At 44.8% G+C, this 16,247-nt stretch overlaps 1 protein-coding gene across 2 annotated transcripts in view; it reads left to right on the forward strand.

Annotated features, from left to right (window-relative positions):
• The first annotated feature begins 491 nt into the window (after nt 1-491).
• Nucleotides 492-16,247, forward strand: part of PTPRJ (protein tyrosine phosphatase receptor type J) — a 77,167-nt gene continuing 61,411 nt past the window's right edge. For both annotated transcript variants that reach the window (XM_076344152.1, XM_076344153.1), the window contains exon 1: nt 492-599. In XM_076344152.1, the coding sequence (XP_076200267.1) occupies nt 522-599 (78 nt within the window). In that variant the 5' untranslated portion in view covers nt 492-521. The remainder of the gene's footprint in view (nt 600-16,247) is intronic.

Below are 16,247 nucleotides of genomic sequence, written 5' to 3' on the forward strand. Positions count from 1 at the left end.
CCGAGCGCCGTCCCAAGGCCGGGGCAGGGGGGCCAAGCCCGCGGCGCCGCTTCCTCTGGGGGTGTGCACGGAGGCCGGGAAACTTTCGGAGGGAGCCACTTCCTCGCCCGGCCAGGCGGGGGGAGATGTCAGATGCCGGGAGGGAGGGGTGAAGGCCGGGAAGAGCCAGCCGCAGCCCCCTGCCTGCTGCAAGACGGCCATTTAAGCCCTGGGCAAGGGGCTGGCGAGAGCGGTGGCGGAAGGAGGTGACCAGACCGGCCCTCCCGCGGCCGGCTGTTCCGCTCGCCCCCTCACTCCGCCCCGCGCAGGGCTTCCCCCGCGGCGGCGGCTCCAACCACCCGCCTTTCCAGTCAGGGAGCGCTAGAGGGAGCGGTGGGGGGGTGAGGTGCCGCTGCCGCCTGTGAGGGCGGCGAAGGGGTGGGACGCCGGGCGGTGCGGGGCGCGCAGCCCGGCCATGTCTCCGGGGGAGGCGGCGTCGGGCTGAGCGGCCGTGCGCGCAGCGGGGAGCGTTCTCCGCCACCATGAGGCGGCTGCTGCTGCCCCTACCTCTGCCCTGCCTGCTGCTGCCGCCGCTGCTGCTGCTGCTGCTGCCGGCCGAGGTGAGACTGCGGTGCTGGGGATGGAATAGGACGCGGGAGGTGGGGGGTCCGCCACGGCCGCTGCACCTGCCCCCGCCGGGAGCTGCCCCGGCGGCGGCGCCTGCCGCTCCGCGGGGAGGCGTGCGGCCGGGGCTCGGGCTTTGTCCCGCAGCGGTTCCGCCGGTGCCGCCCGGGGAGGGAAGGGGAGGCTGGGGGGGGGCCGCGGCGTGGCCCGGCGGGGATGGCGCTCACCTGGGGCGGCCGCCGGCGGGATCCCGGGGGCCTCGGTCTCCCCCGGCGCTCTCCACCTGCCCTTTGGGGGTCTGAGCCCCGCCCGGCCGTAGCGTGGGGGACGACCGCTGACCGGCACCGGCGAGGATGTGGTGGGAGTATGACCCTGTCGTACAGCCGTGTGGCTCCTTTCGGGGCGTGAGGCAGCCCCGGTTGTTTACCTCGCTAAAAGCCACCTTAGGTAGAGTAGGGACTGCTTCGGTCTCCCCACTGAGTATTGTAGCCTGCCCTCGTCGTGTCGCTGCTGGTTAATTAGTAATATGTTATTTGCACATCGCCTGTGCTGGTGGTGCACATCACCCATTGGGTTACAGCCTTCAGGAGCAGTGTGGAGTTTTCACGGGAAAATCCTGCTGTGGTGCGGAGAGAGCGGACCTGGTGGCGTAGGGCCACAGGTCAACAGGAGGCCTCTGCCAACACACTTGTGTTTCAAGCCTCTCTCCATGCCCAAGCATGTTGCAGGATGTTCTTCTGAGAACACTTTTCAGTAATGTGAATCAAAATCATTTGCTAGGTGACCCGCTCATCGCATGCTGGCATAGACTTTCATCCCATGCTTCTCTCAGCTGATAGCTTCCTAGCGTTCCTGTAGGAACGCTTTGTGACTGCTGTGAACTCTTATGTTTTGGGGCTTGCTGAACTTTTGCTTCCAGACATACTTGCGTGGCCTCTCTGCCTCAATGGTTTCTGCTACAGAAGCATGAACATGTGTTGGTATGGACCAAGGTGTTCAGTAATCTGTGGTGATAGTTCTGCCTGGCCTATGTTTCAGTCCCACCCTGAGAGCTGCAAAGCAGAACTATACCACTGCTTTAGATTTTTAACTGTTTTTTCCTTATCTTACATTGGCACCAGCTTGTGATTACAGCCAATGGCTATTGTAAACCTTTGTTTCCTCCTCCTTTTCTGTCTTGTTCAGTTTGGAGTACCTTGCAGTGTTTTGTTGTTCCACCTCTGTTTGCTGTTGCACCAAGCCTAGGTTTAGAAATCTCTTCTGAATAAGAGCTAAGGCTGACTTGGGAATCAAAGTACTCCAGCATTCTGGAAAACCTCAGGGCAGGTCTGGAGTGTCCTTGGGTATAGCCTTGCAGGCTCACCCAGGCAACAGGAGCCTTGTGTGGGCATGTGGCTTGCATTGACTTCTCTTCCTTGAACTAGAGGAGCCTTTGTGTGAGGATCTGCCAGCCAAGACCTCTATTGTTTGTAGTTTTTCTTCTCAAGCAGGCTATGAAATCTTGTGATGTAATGATCTGCTTGTCTGCTAAGTCTGGCTCTTAATTGGTGTCTAGTATGATAGATAATAATAAAAAAAATTAGACCCTCTTCTCAATTACGTGTAGTTACATTTACACGTTCATCATCTTGGGGCCCAGCTGTGCACCTTTTGGTGTGGCTCACAATTTTAGGTGGGAGCTCCCCAGCTCATGGTGTCATGGTCTGAAAATTTGGAAGACAGTTTTTGAGAGTCTCAGTGTGACTTTAGGTGTACCTGTGAATGTGAAGGCTGGTGCAAGGAAGTCTCTGTTCACCAGACCTCTTAACTGGTGCTGGTCAGCACGTTGTAGAGTTTTGAACATTAGGAGCATTTGTATGATCTACAGAGAGAGGTGAGGGGAAAGGCCCCTTAGGAGCTTTTTCCTTAGAGGAACAGGACGTAAACCGAGTCCTCGCTGATGGTGTGATTCTGCAAATCATTCACTTATTTGAAATCACTAAATTTCAGTGCGGCCACCTGTGGCAGGTAGGTGGGATAACTCGCGTGAGAAAAGTGTGTTATGTTTATATAGCCCATTAATGCCAGCAATAAGGATGCAGAATAAAGCCTTGCTTGGAGGGAATGCTTGCTCTAAGCACAACAAGTCTTGTTGCCTGTTCCAAGTAGTGTTCACATGGTCTTGCCCTCTGAAAATCAGGATGGTGTCTAATAAGGAACAGTTTTGCTCTTTGTGGTGGGTTGTTTGCACAGGTTAAGGCAGATGTCAGAGTTGTCCAGTGTCATTCATGGTGTGGCATGTGTGCAGGTATGGGGGATGTGGCCTGGAACTACCTGGTGAGGTATTTAGCTGGTGTAAGAAGACAACAGCAGCTGGTAAGTAAGACTGTCAGGCATGTGGTATGAGCTGGACTTTGTGCATTGCCACTAAGAACTATTGCCCCTTGTCTACAGTCTCCCTGCTGGTCCACGAGAGGAAAGGCGTTGAGTTGGGTGGAAGTGGCTTTCGGCTGGATCTGGTCTCTGTATTGCCTTTTAGATGACTGTGGGGTCGGTAAGGGGACAGCAGTCCTAACACAGGCAGCATTGTCGGCCTGAACACACGCAAGGGCTGGGAAGCATCCCGAGCTGTGGAACGGCTGTGTCATGGCAGCTCCTGGGTGATGTGACAGGCATATGATCTTTCTGTGGCATCTTTTACTCAAGGATAAGCATCTTCCTTATTTTTAATGAATTGCAGAATAGTGGGCAAGGTTGGAGTTGTTAAAAAACAAACCTTGCTGTGTGTTTTTTGTGGGAGCTAGTGACTTGAGAATGATCATATTAGTGATATGACAACATAACATCTACTACTCAGGAGTAATGGACTTTTAAGCTCCAGTGTTTATGTGCTTGTTTTGGTGCTTAGAGTTATAAATGCCTTTTGTGTGGACCTAATAGCTTGTTCTTACAGCTTATTCCATACTGTGATACTGTGAGTTGATTATATAGGATTATGACTTAATTACTGATCTGAATTTCCAACTGAGGAGTTTAAATGAAGCACCATCATATCTAAAATGTGGGCTTGCCATGTGTGTATGTTGCATGTCAGTTAATTTCTGCTATATATTGGTCATTGTTAATAATCCTTGTTGATTCTTCTTTTGTATGGTACTCTAAATTTTAGTTTGAAATTATTTTGGGTAATCTTCAGCACATGAAAGAAAAAAGTTAATAGTAAGTACCATTTAACAAAAATATTTTGCAAATACTTTGTGACATAGGTCTACATATAGCTCATTTAGAGCTTTTAAAAAGAATAAAGCTTGAGAAATGTGAGGCTCCCTTGCTGCTATTGTAAATACACTTCTGGGGTAAAACCTTTAATGACCACTATTAGAAACACAGGTATGGGCATCACTGATCTGGAGATCTGAGAAGGCCTGGACTTACGCAGCGTAGACCAGAAAGGGAAGCCGTGGCTGTGAACTGAGTTTGCTTGTGTCGGAGGAGCTTAGAAATATACTTATCTGTCAGGACAAGTTATTTTTCTGTGATGACTGACAGTTGATGCTGAAATGCAAAGGCTTTCTTTTTTGTTTAAAACTACAACACAGGTTAATTTCACGTGCTTCTTCATGTTCATTACAAGAACACATAACACAAATGCCTTGTGCAGTACTCAATAGATGCTTTGTTTTCAATGTGGTGTGGATGTGCATAGCACTTCCTTAACTGCATAGGCTGACTGCACATTGCGGCACACTCAGATGGTTTCCAGTACTTTGATTTTAGTCTCCAGCCAGCAACACACAACAAAATATCTTCTTCTGCATGTTTGAGATCAGAATTCAGGCCCACAGTGGAAATGTTGTCTGTGCAAACAGCCATGCTATTATTAGTACTTCCTCAATTATGTGAGCTACATGCAAGTCTTTGAGGATTTTCATGGCATGTAAATTTTTTGGTTGGAGTTTCTAAATATGAGAGAGAGAAATTGCTACTGTTTTAAAATCTTTGGTTGTTTATTGTGTAGGGCATAATCCATATAATTTTAATTTATGCATTTCCTTCTTCCTACTAGAATTACAGTGTATCATAGAGTGAGCATTTCAACAATGTTAGAGAGTGGATGGGGACTGGGAATTTGATGTTTGTAGGTACGAAGCCTGTCTCATGTCATTTATTTGGGCTTTTTGCTTGCTTGCTTGAAAGAAGATTCCCGATATGAGCAAAGGAGAGAAAAGCTATTTAAAAAAAAGTCAGTGGCTGCACATCTGGTTGTTAGCCTGATGTGACTGCTTTTAGTTAGACTCCAAAATTTGAATGTAAATAGTACCTTGAACATCATGAAAGGTTGCTGGAAGTGTAGGAGCTAGTTGAATTTTCTCTAGCAGAGAAAGCCTACTGCTATGTAGGAAGGGGAGAGTGAAAGAGAACCTTGCCTTAAATGGAGCCATCAGTAGGAAATTAACTTTCATCAGGAGATGACTGTGCAGGGGAGGACTTTAATTGTGGGGGAAAAAGGCAACTAACTGTAGGTGAGCATGTGCTAATACAAAACATTAGAAAGCAACATGTGTGGGGGAAAGAGTGATCAGGCATGTGCAGGAAGAGAAGAACAAAACAGATGCCCTGCTCTGGAAGACTGCACCAAGGCTTTTCTCTAAGGGCTTTCCAGCTGTTCCCAAATTTATCTGCACATAAACAGGCCTCCTGGGGCTATTAATCCAAAATTCCAGCAGAAAATCCAAGATTAAGTGGGAAAGGTATTTCTGTAATCCAGCAAAGAATGGACATGTACATGTGGTCCAACCAGAGCTGGATTGATAAACTTGTGGCCTCATTTAGTTATCTTCTATGCCATTCATGGGCATTCAGTGGAAAAGGCAGGGCAACACAGAGTAATGTCTGTATCTTTCCGTAAATGTTGTTGGTATTTGGCACGTCGCTGAATGTAGTTAAGGTTATTTTCCTACCATCATCAGGAAACTGGAAGAATCCCTTAGTATTAGAAACCACACAGTCCAACCGTCACCCTTTTCCCTCTGTGATTTATCTGAGACGCCTAGGGTCACATATGAAAGTCTTTTTCTCCACCTGTAGAAATGTAATGGGAGAAAAGGAAACTGTGCTTTTAACTGCACCTCAGAATAGACGAAATTGCACCTACAGCTACAAATGGAGGAAGGAATGATGTTGGCATCTGCTGTGGTACCAGACCTGTGGGGTCTGTAACTTATCTTGGCTTTACGTGGTGCTTCAAACCCAGTTGGTATCTGTGGGGAAGAGGGCTAAGGCCTGTGTTTGACGCGAGTCCTCCTTTGGGGAGAAGGGACCACTGGCCAGCAGGAGTAGGGAAGTGATCGTCCCCCTGTACTCGGCACTGGTGAGGCCGCACCTCGAATACTGTGTTCAGTTTTGGGCCCCTCACTACAAGAAGGACATCGAGGTGCTGGAGCGTGTCCAGAGAAGGGCAACGAGGTTGGTGAGGGGTCTGGAGAACAAGTCTTATGAGGAGCGGCTGAGGGAACTGGAGTTGTTTAGCCTGGAGAAAAGGAGGCTGAGGGGAGACCTCATCGCTCTCTACAACTCCCTGAAAGGAGGTTGTAGCGAGGTGGGTATTGGTCTTTTCTCCGAAGTAACAAGTGATAGGACGAGAGGAAATGGCCTCAAGTTGCGGCAGGGGAGGTTTAGATTGGATGTAAGGAAAAATTTCTTTACTGAAAGAGTGGTGAAACATTGGAACAGGCTGCCCAGGGAAGTGGTGGAGTCCCCATCCCTGGAGGTATTTAAAAGACGTGTAGATGAGGCGCTTAGGGACATGGTTTAGTGGGCATGGTGGTGTTGGGTCGACGGTTGGACTTGATGATCTTAGAGGTCTTTTCCAACCTCAATGATTCTATGATTCTATGATTCTATGGAAGGATTACCTTTAAGCTCTCCTAGCCAATGCCTAGAAATCCCTTTCCAGTGCTGCACATCTGCTTGTTCTTGGTTTCTTTTTCCTATTCTTCTTGTGCCTCCCATTTGTTTGGTACACTTCTGACTTTTCTCATTATTTTGTACAGTTTTAGCCAAACTAAATGAGCAAAAGAAATATCTAGTATGTCATTGGCAAGTTCCTAATGCATGCAAAGTTTTTGTTGTATACTGCATCTGGGGTTCTACTTTAGGCTTTAGAATGTGGGGTTTTTTTAAATGTTTTGTTGAGTGTTTTGTTTATTGGAAAGATTTCATGTTTTTTTGGTTGATTGGTTTGGCTTTGTGGTGTGCAGGAGAATGCCATCCACATACCTTAGTATTCTTTTCTGTTTACTGTGCACCATATGGGCCAGGGATTGAGTATAAGGAGTAATTTGTGTGAATGTCACCCCTATTTCCCCCATTAAGGTAAGAAATTTCTGCTTCTGAGACTACAAAATCATCAAGTAAAGACTAGAATATCAGGTCCGGAGCTTTATTGTGAATTACGGTCTGTCTGGTGTAGCCTGGTAAGCAGATGCAGTCTCTTAGCATATCCGTGTTGGAGGTTGTGGGTGTTTGAGAAAGGGCAAGGGTGATGTCTGGTCCTGGCTCTGTGAGTGTGTCTCTTCTGAGCCCGAAGGTGCTGGAGCCCTCTCTCCCATCACAGCCCAGGTGAGAGGAGGGACTTAGGTGCTTGGGAGCTCTTCCTTGTTGGGATTTTATAGTTTGTATCTAAAACACAGCTGGCTCTGTGATTAGGTGTGTTCTCAGATTAATTCCTTACTTCCTTTTGGCAATATTTTGATAGGGTTTTTTTGTCTGCCAGCTTGCAAGGAGTTGGGTTGAACCTAGCCTGAATGGGAGGGTTGAACCTAGCCTGAATGGGAGTGCTCCCTAAAGAGGGGTTATTTGTGCAAACCAGCTTTGTAGAAGCCCAGCCTGTCCCTGGTCATTGGGGGATCATAGCTTGGCATGTTCTGACAGGTTTAAATGCATATTTAAAAGCCTCTGCTTTTACTAGTTCAGTGGGATTTTTTTTTTTTTTTAAATAGAGTGTATCAAGATGAATCATTCATGGGTTTAGGACATCTTGGTAGATGGGTGGTAAGATAGGGGATTCTACATACCTCTATGAAGACTCCTAGCCAAGGTTATGATGTTATGTGTCTTGCTCTGTTTGCTGATGGTTCATCTCTGCAGCGGGAGAAGGCTCTGGAGGGTGTTTTCTCACAGGAATACCAGTGACTTTTGTTTCTGCATTCCCCATCATAGTGGAGCTTAGACTGAGCTTTCTCTCATTATTTCTTCTTGTGCACTTTGATTCTGTTAAGTTAGAGTATTTTTAATAAGCTTTCTTGTTTATTTTCTTATATACACACATGAACAGGTCACTGCTGGCAAATCTATTTCTACATACCTGCTTTTGAGTCCTTAACTTCAAATTACAATTTCTACCAACTCTGTCCCTGGAAATAAGGAGAGAGCCATGCAAAGGGCAGGTGGGTGCCCAGCCAGAGGATTGTCTTGGGAGCACTATATTGCCTCACGAGACAGGAGGATGCTGCAAAGGATAGGGCAGCAGACTGTGGCCAGAGAAAGGTGCAGCTTCGTTTTGGAGCAGGCCAGTCTACATATGCAGCAAAGCATGGGACCATCTGTGATATTACAGGCTGTGAAAGCTTCCTGCTGCCTCCCTCCAGTGCTTGTTGTGTCTGCAACATCAATAGTCCCTGCAGATAAATGGAGGTTGCTTCTTTTTGCTGCTTGTCCTCCTCAGGGTTTCCTCATGCCCAAAGCGGCTCAGCCAACTGATTCCCAGAGCATTCCCTTGAAACTTTGAACTTAATTTTGCCAAAGATGTCATGATACAGAGGGGCAAAGGGGAAAACTGCAAGAGTTCATTTAGTTAGCTTCATCTGGCAGCAGCCTGTATCAGCTCAAGGACAGATGACTTGTTAGTTACTGTCTGAATTCATACTAAGAGGGATTGTGTCTTTGTCTTTATTTGTCTAAACTTGCTCTGCTGCTTGTCTTTGTGCAAGGTGGCCTATGGGTTTTGAAGTGGAAAGGGCAGGGGGGATACTAGAGTGGTAAATAGTATCCAGCTGAAAATAGAAGAGGCCTCCACCATTAGCAACATCTGACAGAGGAAGAATAGCCCTGATTAGAAAGGGGACCAGTTTTCTGTGCTGGCAGGGATTTGGGGCAAATGACCGCTCTCTGAGACCAAGGTGTAGCTTTGGCTGAGAAAGAGAAGGGCTTGCACCGTTACCCTCTGGGATGCAGGTGAAAGAAATGCATGTTATAGTTTCACCATGGCAGAAAGTAGCTGTGTGGAACCATCAAAAGAGATTGACTCAGCCTTGCCAGTGGTTTTATTACAATATTAGGCATGCCATGGTTTCAGTGTACTTTTTAAACATGAAAATTTGACGTGTTATGAAAACCAGTGTGAAGGGAAAAAACTGGTGCCTGTGGCTGGCATCAAATTTACATATGCAAAATTGTATTGTGTTAATAAGGGAGTTTAGGGTTTTTCTCCTTTTGTGATCATGCTCAGTTGTTTTCTCTGATTCTGTGGGAACTTTATGTACTTATAAATGCCTCAAACTGAGGGGGAAATAAATAATGATAAATTGGTAGGGTCCTTTTAGGTCATCAAATTTTGTTTTTCTTTAATTATTTTTCTCCAGTGAAAGCAGATATGGGAATTCTAATGTCGTCTTGATGCTGCACATATTATAATCGCCCATTTATAACCAAATTTGGATTTAGGGAATTGACAGCTCATGGCTTTCCTGCTACATGAATTATGCTTTCTAAATTCTAGGGTCCTTTCAGTCTCCTTGCACGATCAGCCACTTCTTCCAATACTAGGCTTGGAGTTCTATACCAATAAAAACATACTTGTTCTGGTCAATTTCGATGCAATTTTTTTGTAAAGTAGGCTGTGCCTGGTTAACTGAGGTCTTTGATGGTTTCACCTTCTATGGATTTATACTTTTTTTTGTAAAGGAGAAAAACAAGAAGTGTAGCCACAGTTTCCTTCCCACACTCTTTGTAAATGTGTATCTTCAACAAAACGGCAAAAAAAAAAAAACCCTCCTTCTTTGGGGAAGTTCATTATCTTTGGTTCAGTTTGCATAATTCTTTGAGGGGAATTCACCTCTAGAGTCTAGTTCCGTGCAGCTGGGCACCAGGGAGAAATAAGCAGCCCAGTTTTGAGGTCAGGATCTGGCCTTTTTAGCTGGTGTACTGTGGACGCCACAGACACAGGCCTGGTATTTTAAACTCAGAGTTTCCAATAGATGTTGTATCTGACAGCTGAAGAAAGGAGACTGACATACTCTCACATGAGATAAAGGGGCAGCATTAACATCTGCAGAATGAAAATACTTTCTTTTTCTTTTTTCAGTATCTCTGCAGTTCAAAATCCTATTTTTGGAAATATTTCTGAGATGGAAGAAAAAAATTGGAAGATTTTTGTGAAAGTTTGTTTTGCATTTTTTTTAAAGTGACTAATAGACTAGCCAGTTACTCTTTCTAATGAACCTTGTACTCGTTTTAAGAGTCTTCTTACAACCAACTGAAAAAATGCACTTTGTTGGTACTATTAAATTGAATGTGTTCACTTGAATGATCAATGATAAATTGCCACATCCATGTTAAAATAATTGAAACTATCTCTAAGTACATGCAAAGCATTGGTAGATACTGGTATTGTGAATGTGTTAACTGAAATCCAATTTTAAGACATAATTATGGGAAAGGATAAGGCTGTAAGATCTGGAATTAGATCTGTTGGCCCTTTGTTCTTTAATCTCCATAACAATGCAGGTAATTGTATGTATATAATAAATCTCAACAATACTCTCCTTTGTCCCTATTAAAGGAAAGAAAACTTTCCTTTGTCTGTAACTTATCAAGGACTTGCCTTTGAGATGTTAAAATTTCTAGGAGATAGCTGGCTAGCTTTTTTTATTTGTAACTAACAGAAGCAAATAAAAAAAAAATTTCTTTTATGTGTTGAATCCATTTGGAAACAGGCATCTTTTCCAGTTACAGATGAAATATTGTTATTAAGTGTTTAGCTGTTTCTTCATAAGACTTTAATGGCCAATGTCCTCCAGCACCATGTCAGTGCATTTTTATCTTCTTGTCATCTCTTTCTCCAGCTGTAATGATTTTTCATTATTGCTGGAAGGTAGTTGATCTAAAATATAAATGTCTTAACACAACGTTTTTTTTAATGTGGATTTGAGACTACGTAATGAAAGTGTAATTGCTTCTGTGCTTTTATTGTGAGTGTGTGCCTGGTTCCTCTGTGACCTTGTAATCTCTGATCTCTGCTATACACTCGTAGTAAAAGATCCACATTAAAGAAGCTAATAATTAGCGCTCTATATTCATGAAATTGAAGCTTAAAATGCTTGAAAAAAGCAGCTATATCCCTAACTAGCTTTATAATCATATAACCTGCTTTTAAAAAAAACCCAACAAACTTACAAAATCCCCCCAACCAGGCATTATATGCTTTTGATTATTAAAGCATATAATTAGTTTATCGTACTCTGTATTAAGCTAACTTTTTCTTTCTTGTCTGCAATATTTTGCAAAGTACTGACACTGCTAGTGAGAGTGTATGTGCTGAGCTCTAGCCAGCAGCAAATATTTGCAGGTGGATGCAATATCTGGAACAGCCTTAAGCGGTACTCGTTTCCCAGTACTACAAGACAGACCTATGGTATGTGGTTTAACTGGTATTTAACTATTGTCTTCTGACTCAGTCTTCATACTTTTAAATGTACCTGTTCAACTATTTCCTGGTTCAGTGTGCGAAGCATAACACTGCGGGAGGAGTGAGCAGAAGGCCAGAGCTTCTAATTATTTACTGCAGAGCATCCTTTTCCCTTTTCTCCACCCCAGTGATCTCCTGGTAGTGGAGCCCAGTTCTCTTTATGGTGAAATTGGTTAGGACTTCATCTAAGAGGTGCAAATAAAATAGTTCTCTTCTAAATTTCTGAAGGTTTGAGCCAGGTACCAAACAAAACCCCACACTTCTCCTTTCCATTCACTTGCACTGTTTTGTTTTTTGACTTGCAGGAAGGGACTGCTGTTTCTCCAGCAGCAGTTCTGGGTGATTCACAGAGCAGCCCGTGCTTCATCCTAGCAAACCCATTGCCTGCTTGCTGTGCTGTTACCAGACAGAAGGTGATTTCTGATAACCTTCACTGTGCCCTGTAGGTTATGCTTACGTGTAAAACTCTGTGCAGTGCCTTTATGGTTTGGTCTGTAAGCAGCGTGTCTTCCTAAGTTTAAGGCTGCTCATGACAACTGACACAGTTGCTGCTACTTATTTCTTTTCCAGTTCCTCTTCAAGGTAAGAAGAATAGTAAGTTGCAATGCCCAACTCTGCCAAAGATAGGTTGCTGCAGATGACGCAAGTCCCCTGTGCTCCTGTTCCTGCAAATTGACTACCCTAGTTGCTTCTGCTCTCTTTTGAATGAATTTTTTTGGGAAAAAAAGGGGAGGTGAAAAAGAAAACAGATATCTCATGTGCAGACATTTATTCAGAGTCATTGCTACATGTGGTATTTGTCACTACTGTCTTCAGATTGCATCAAAGTTCAGTCCAGCTATGTTAATCTGAGATTTGCAGTGAAAACTGGTCAGCTGAACATTTTGTCTCCTCCTGTAGAAATGTGTGGAAAAGATAGGAGATAAGATACTGCCAAACGTCAGTTTCCCTTTTGAGCAAAGGCCTCTTACTTTTTGCTCTCCTGAAGTCAGATGCTTGCTGCTCTGTCTTCCAGGGAGCCTGTAGAACTTCTGAAATCCTGCTAGAGTTTTGAAGATTAATGACTGAGAAGTTGTAGGACTTGCAGTAGGTTGTGCTGTCAAGATCTGTCTGAGGACACAGGAGCTGCTCACCTGCCACCCCTCTATCTTCTCCTCACACTTTCCTCCCCCTTGTTGCACCAGTTGTGTTTTGTGACCTGGAGGTTGTAAATGCCATGGGACGTTGTGCATTTGTACATGGCTAATACTAAAGGAATCTTGATGGGGTTAGGACCTCTGGCAATGACTTAAAAAAAAAAAAAAAAAAAATTCTCAGTTGCCAGGTGCATGTAGGAAGTCAGCGTAGTGCCCCACCACATCTGTCTCCACCAGGATTCACTTCTGCTCACAAACTGTGTCAAAAATGAGAGCTGGAGGGGAAAAAAGCTTCCTTTGCACAACTTCCTGTATTTTGTGAATACAGTATTCCTTTTTGGTCATGAATGGGTTATAAATCAGACAAAAGCTGGGTTGTGAGGTCTTGTCCCTTTCTTCTCTAAGTGAATTGGTTAATTCTTGGCGGGTTTGTAGATACGAAAGGCATTCCTTACATCAGTCACAGATGGGGAAGAGTTTCTTGTGCTGTGAGACAGACATTCACCTCTAGACACAGGGCAGCCTGTGGTAAACCACTCAAGTGCTCGGGAAAAGGGAGTAGGGGTGTGATTGAGGCAGTACAAAACCTTGGCAGGCATTTAGCGGGGCAGTGAATTTCATCCTGGATGCTCAGCATGTCATGGAGCAAGTCCGAGTTGTGAAACAGCTACTCGGAGCAAGTGGGGGCAGCAAGAGGGATCAGGATGCTAGGGAGCAAACTGTACCTTTGACCCTACAAAGGGATGGTATATGGCTGTGCAGATCCTATTGAGAAATGAGGGCTCAAGATAACACCCATTATATTGAAATGGTGCAAAAATCAGTATGCTAATGTGCTTTGTAAATGGCTACCATCAGGCTGTTTAAGCTCCAAACTGTGTGTATTGTACATAACTGAAACAAACCCAGTTGTTGCCTTTGATTGCGCAGCAAATGCTTCTTTTTGCTGAGGAAGAAAACCCACAATTTGTTTCTAGATGTCCCATAGTGCAGAGACTGGTCTTGTGGGCAGCCTGTGGTTTGTATGTATTGGGTGGTGTTTGGAGGACTCTAATTTGAGATGTTTCTATCCTTGCTTTAATGCAATGAAGAGAGCTAAACGAGAACCGTGTGTGGGTAGAGCTGAGGAGGACATGGAAAAGCAAGCATACGAGAGGCTAATTGAGTTTGGGGTGTAACCACTCTTTCATCATGTCCATCTCTATGAAACCAAAAGCAAAGACAAGTTTCTAAAGAAAAGGAAGTAGGTTGTTGGGGGAGGATGATGAGTAAACACAGAGTGTACATGAGGAGCAAGACTGCTGCAGCCTATGTAAGTTAACAGTGTGTATCAACTGTTGAAGCAGTGCCCAAGTATGTGCTATTTCATTACACAGAGCTGAACCATATTAATCTGAAATAAAACTGACCAGTCTGCCTCCTTCTTTTTAATTAGATCCTGTTGGGATGAGACATCCCTTCCTGAAATGAGAGAAAGGTAAAATTCACCCCCACCCACAGACCTTTGCACACTTGACAGCTGTGATAATATGACACTATCCTCTGTAATTTGGATACTGCTTAAAAGTGATATAAGGCACTGGACAGCTAGTGTTGAACTTGCAGGCTTTTGCTACAGGAGGTTACCAGCAGTATGCTGCTTACAATGAGGTGATGATAATTGGTGTCTGCTGATGGTCAAAACCATGATCATCTGAGAGCTTAAGGAGGAGTGAGCCTGTCTGATTCATCTGCTGCACTACACAGTAGCAAAGTCTCCAGTCTCTACAGTTACCGCTATTGAGGGGAAGATGTGATAGGTATTACTGTTTGCTTATATATATACTTCAGGGTATTGCTCAAAGCTCCCTAGCTAAGAGTGGGGTTGCCTTGCTTGTTGTTGTGAAAATGCATAGGAAGGCAGTCTCTGTTCTCAAATGCCTGAATATGTGTTATTTTAAGCATTTACATGTGCAAACACACAGTCTATATTTAGGGAACATTTCTACGGCTGCAAGATCCATCTCTGAAAAGCTGGAAAGCATTGGAATTAAAGCTGCCCATTTGACTTCAAGCTGCCCCTTTCCGAAGGATGGAGGCAGGGCCCAGATTGCGCACTCTCTCCCCCTCACCATGTTTAGCTGCCTTTGCTCAGTGCCAGCCCCCTCATCAGAGCCCGGATGCGTTTTGTGATGAAGATGGAGGATGTCCCTGTGCAGCTTCCCCTGTACAGCCTTGCCAAGAAGTGTGTTCCCCCCTTTTGATTTTGGAGCAGCTTTCAAGCTGAGGTGAGAGCCTGACCGACTGGGTTGTGGGGGCATTGCAGCTGAGCGGGTACCTGGTAAGGTGACCCACTGGGTGCCCTGCTGACCTGGATCCTGTCCTATAGGGTCAACTTCCTGGCTTGATCTTGGACCTATGTCTTTACTATGGACATGGCTGGTGATCCTAACCCTGGGCTGAGCCTGGGTACCATTCATTGCAGGGCCTGCCATACTCAGGTACCATGGCAATGCACCCCTGGCTGGTCCACCTCCTGCTGTGCTATCCTGCTCAGCTCCCTGCTCCCCTTTCCCTGCCTTGCCATGCACCTTCCTTACATGTGTCTTCTGGTTATTTCACCTAATTTTTCCCCATCCTTCCTCTTCCCCAGTCTCCCTCTCCTTCCATGTATAGCATGGTTAAGGTTGCTTACAGAGCATCTTTCAGTGCTTGATTTAGCTTAGTTGTTTTCTAAGTAGTTTTATGCTGCATTTATTCCCCTCTGCTCTAGTTCTGCAAAGGCTCCAGTAGGCACAAGTCAATTAGGACCTTTTATTTTTATATCCCAAGTGATTCTGATGTGTGTAAGTTTTTCCCAGTGATAGCAAAGGCTACCTTAGTGAAGGGAGGACTGAAGGGGTTGGGGGAAGTCCATTTCTTGCCAGACCATAAGAAGGAAAAAAGGTCACTGGGGTGTTTAGTAATGGCACAGCAATGTGTTTTCCCTCATTCTCATTTTTTCAATGTTTTGAAGCATTTTGGCTGCAACACTTCATAATTAAGTAAATACATTTAGCCAGATGCTGGCACGTAGTCTTAAAAATTTCCCTCCAAAGTGAAGCACTTGAGGTAAGTTACGAGCAAATGAAAAGGGGTCTTCTGTTAGGAAACCCTGGGCAATGTCACATTACACCCTGTGCTATTACCATTCAGACTTAGGATTTAATTAGTTGGCCTTGATTTTCAGAGCATCGGTGCCTTCCTCCCTTTCATACAAAACCGCTCTTTCTACTTCTCCCTCTTGTCTTGCTGCAGGTGTTTGTCCCCAGCTGAGCTCTGGTTTTGGATGCACCGTGTGTGTGGGTGTCCTCAGTTATAGCAGTCACTGTGGTGATGCTTTGGTGAAATCTCCGAGCACACCTGAGAGGGGCTGCCCTGGCAGAGCTGTGCCACAGCCCAGTGTTGCAACCTTTCCTCCCTAAATTCTCCCTTCTCTGGGCCAAATAATCCTGTTATAACTTAAAGTAGGTGAAAGCTCCACCCATTCTGTAAAACCTTTTGCGTTTTCTTAATGCAAATGTGGATGGTCTTTCTCGTAGTGATCTACTCATTTTTAAATCAAATGTAACCAGTTTTCTTAAGTCTTCTCTGTATCTTCATAATTGCAATTTGTCAGTCATTTTGATGGCAAAACCTTTCCCTAATGACTCCATCTTCTACACTGTTTCCTGTTACGTATTATTTTAGAAACATGGCTGTTTTCATATTTTAGCATTTTTATCAATATGAAACTTCAGAGTATGATTTCTCTTTTAAAAAGT

The sequence above is a fragment of the Aptenodytes patagonicus genome, chromosome 7 (genome assembly GCF_965638725.1).
Source record: "Aptenodytes patagonicus chromosome 7, bAptPat1.pri.cur, whole genome shotgun sequence".
NCBI lineage: Eukaryota > Metazoa > Chordata > Aves > Sphenisciformes > Spheniscidae > Aptenodytes > Aptenodytes patagonicus.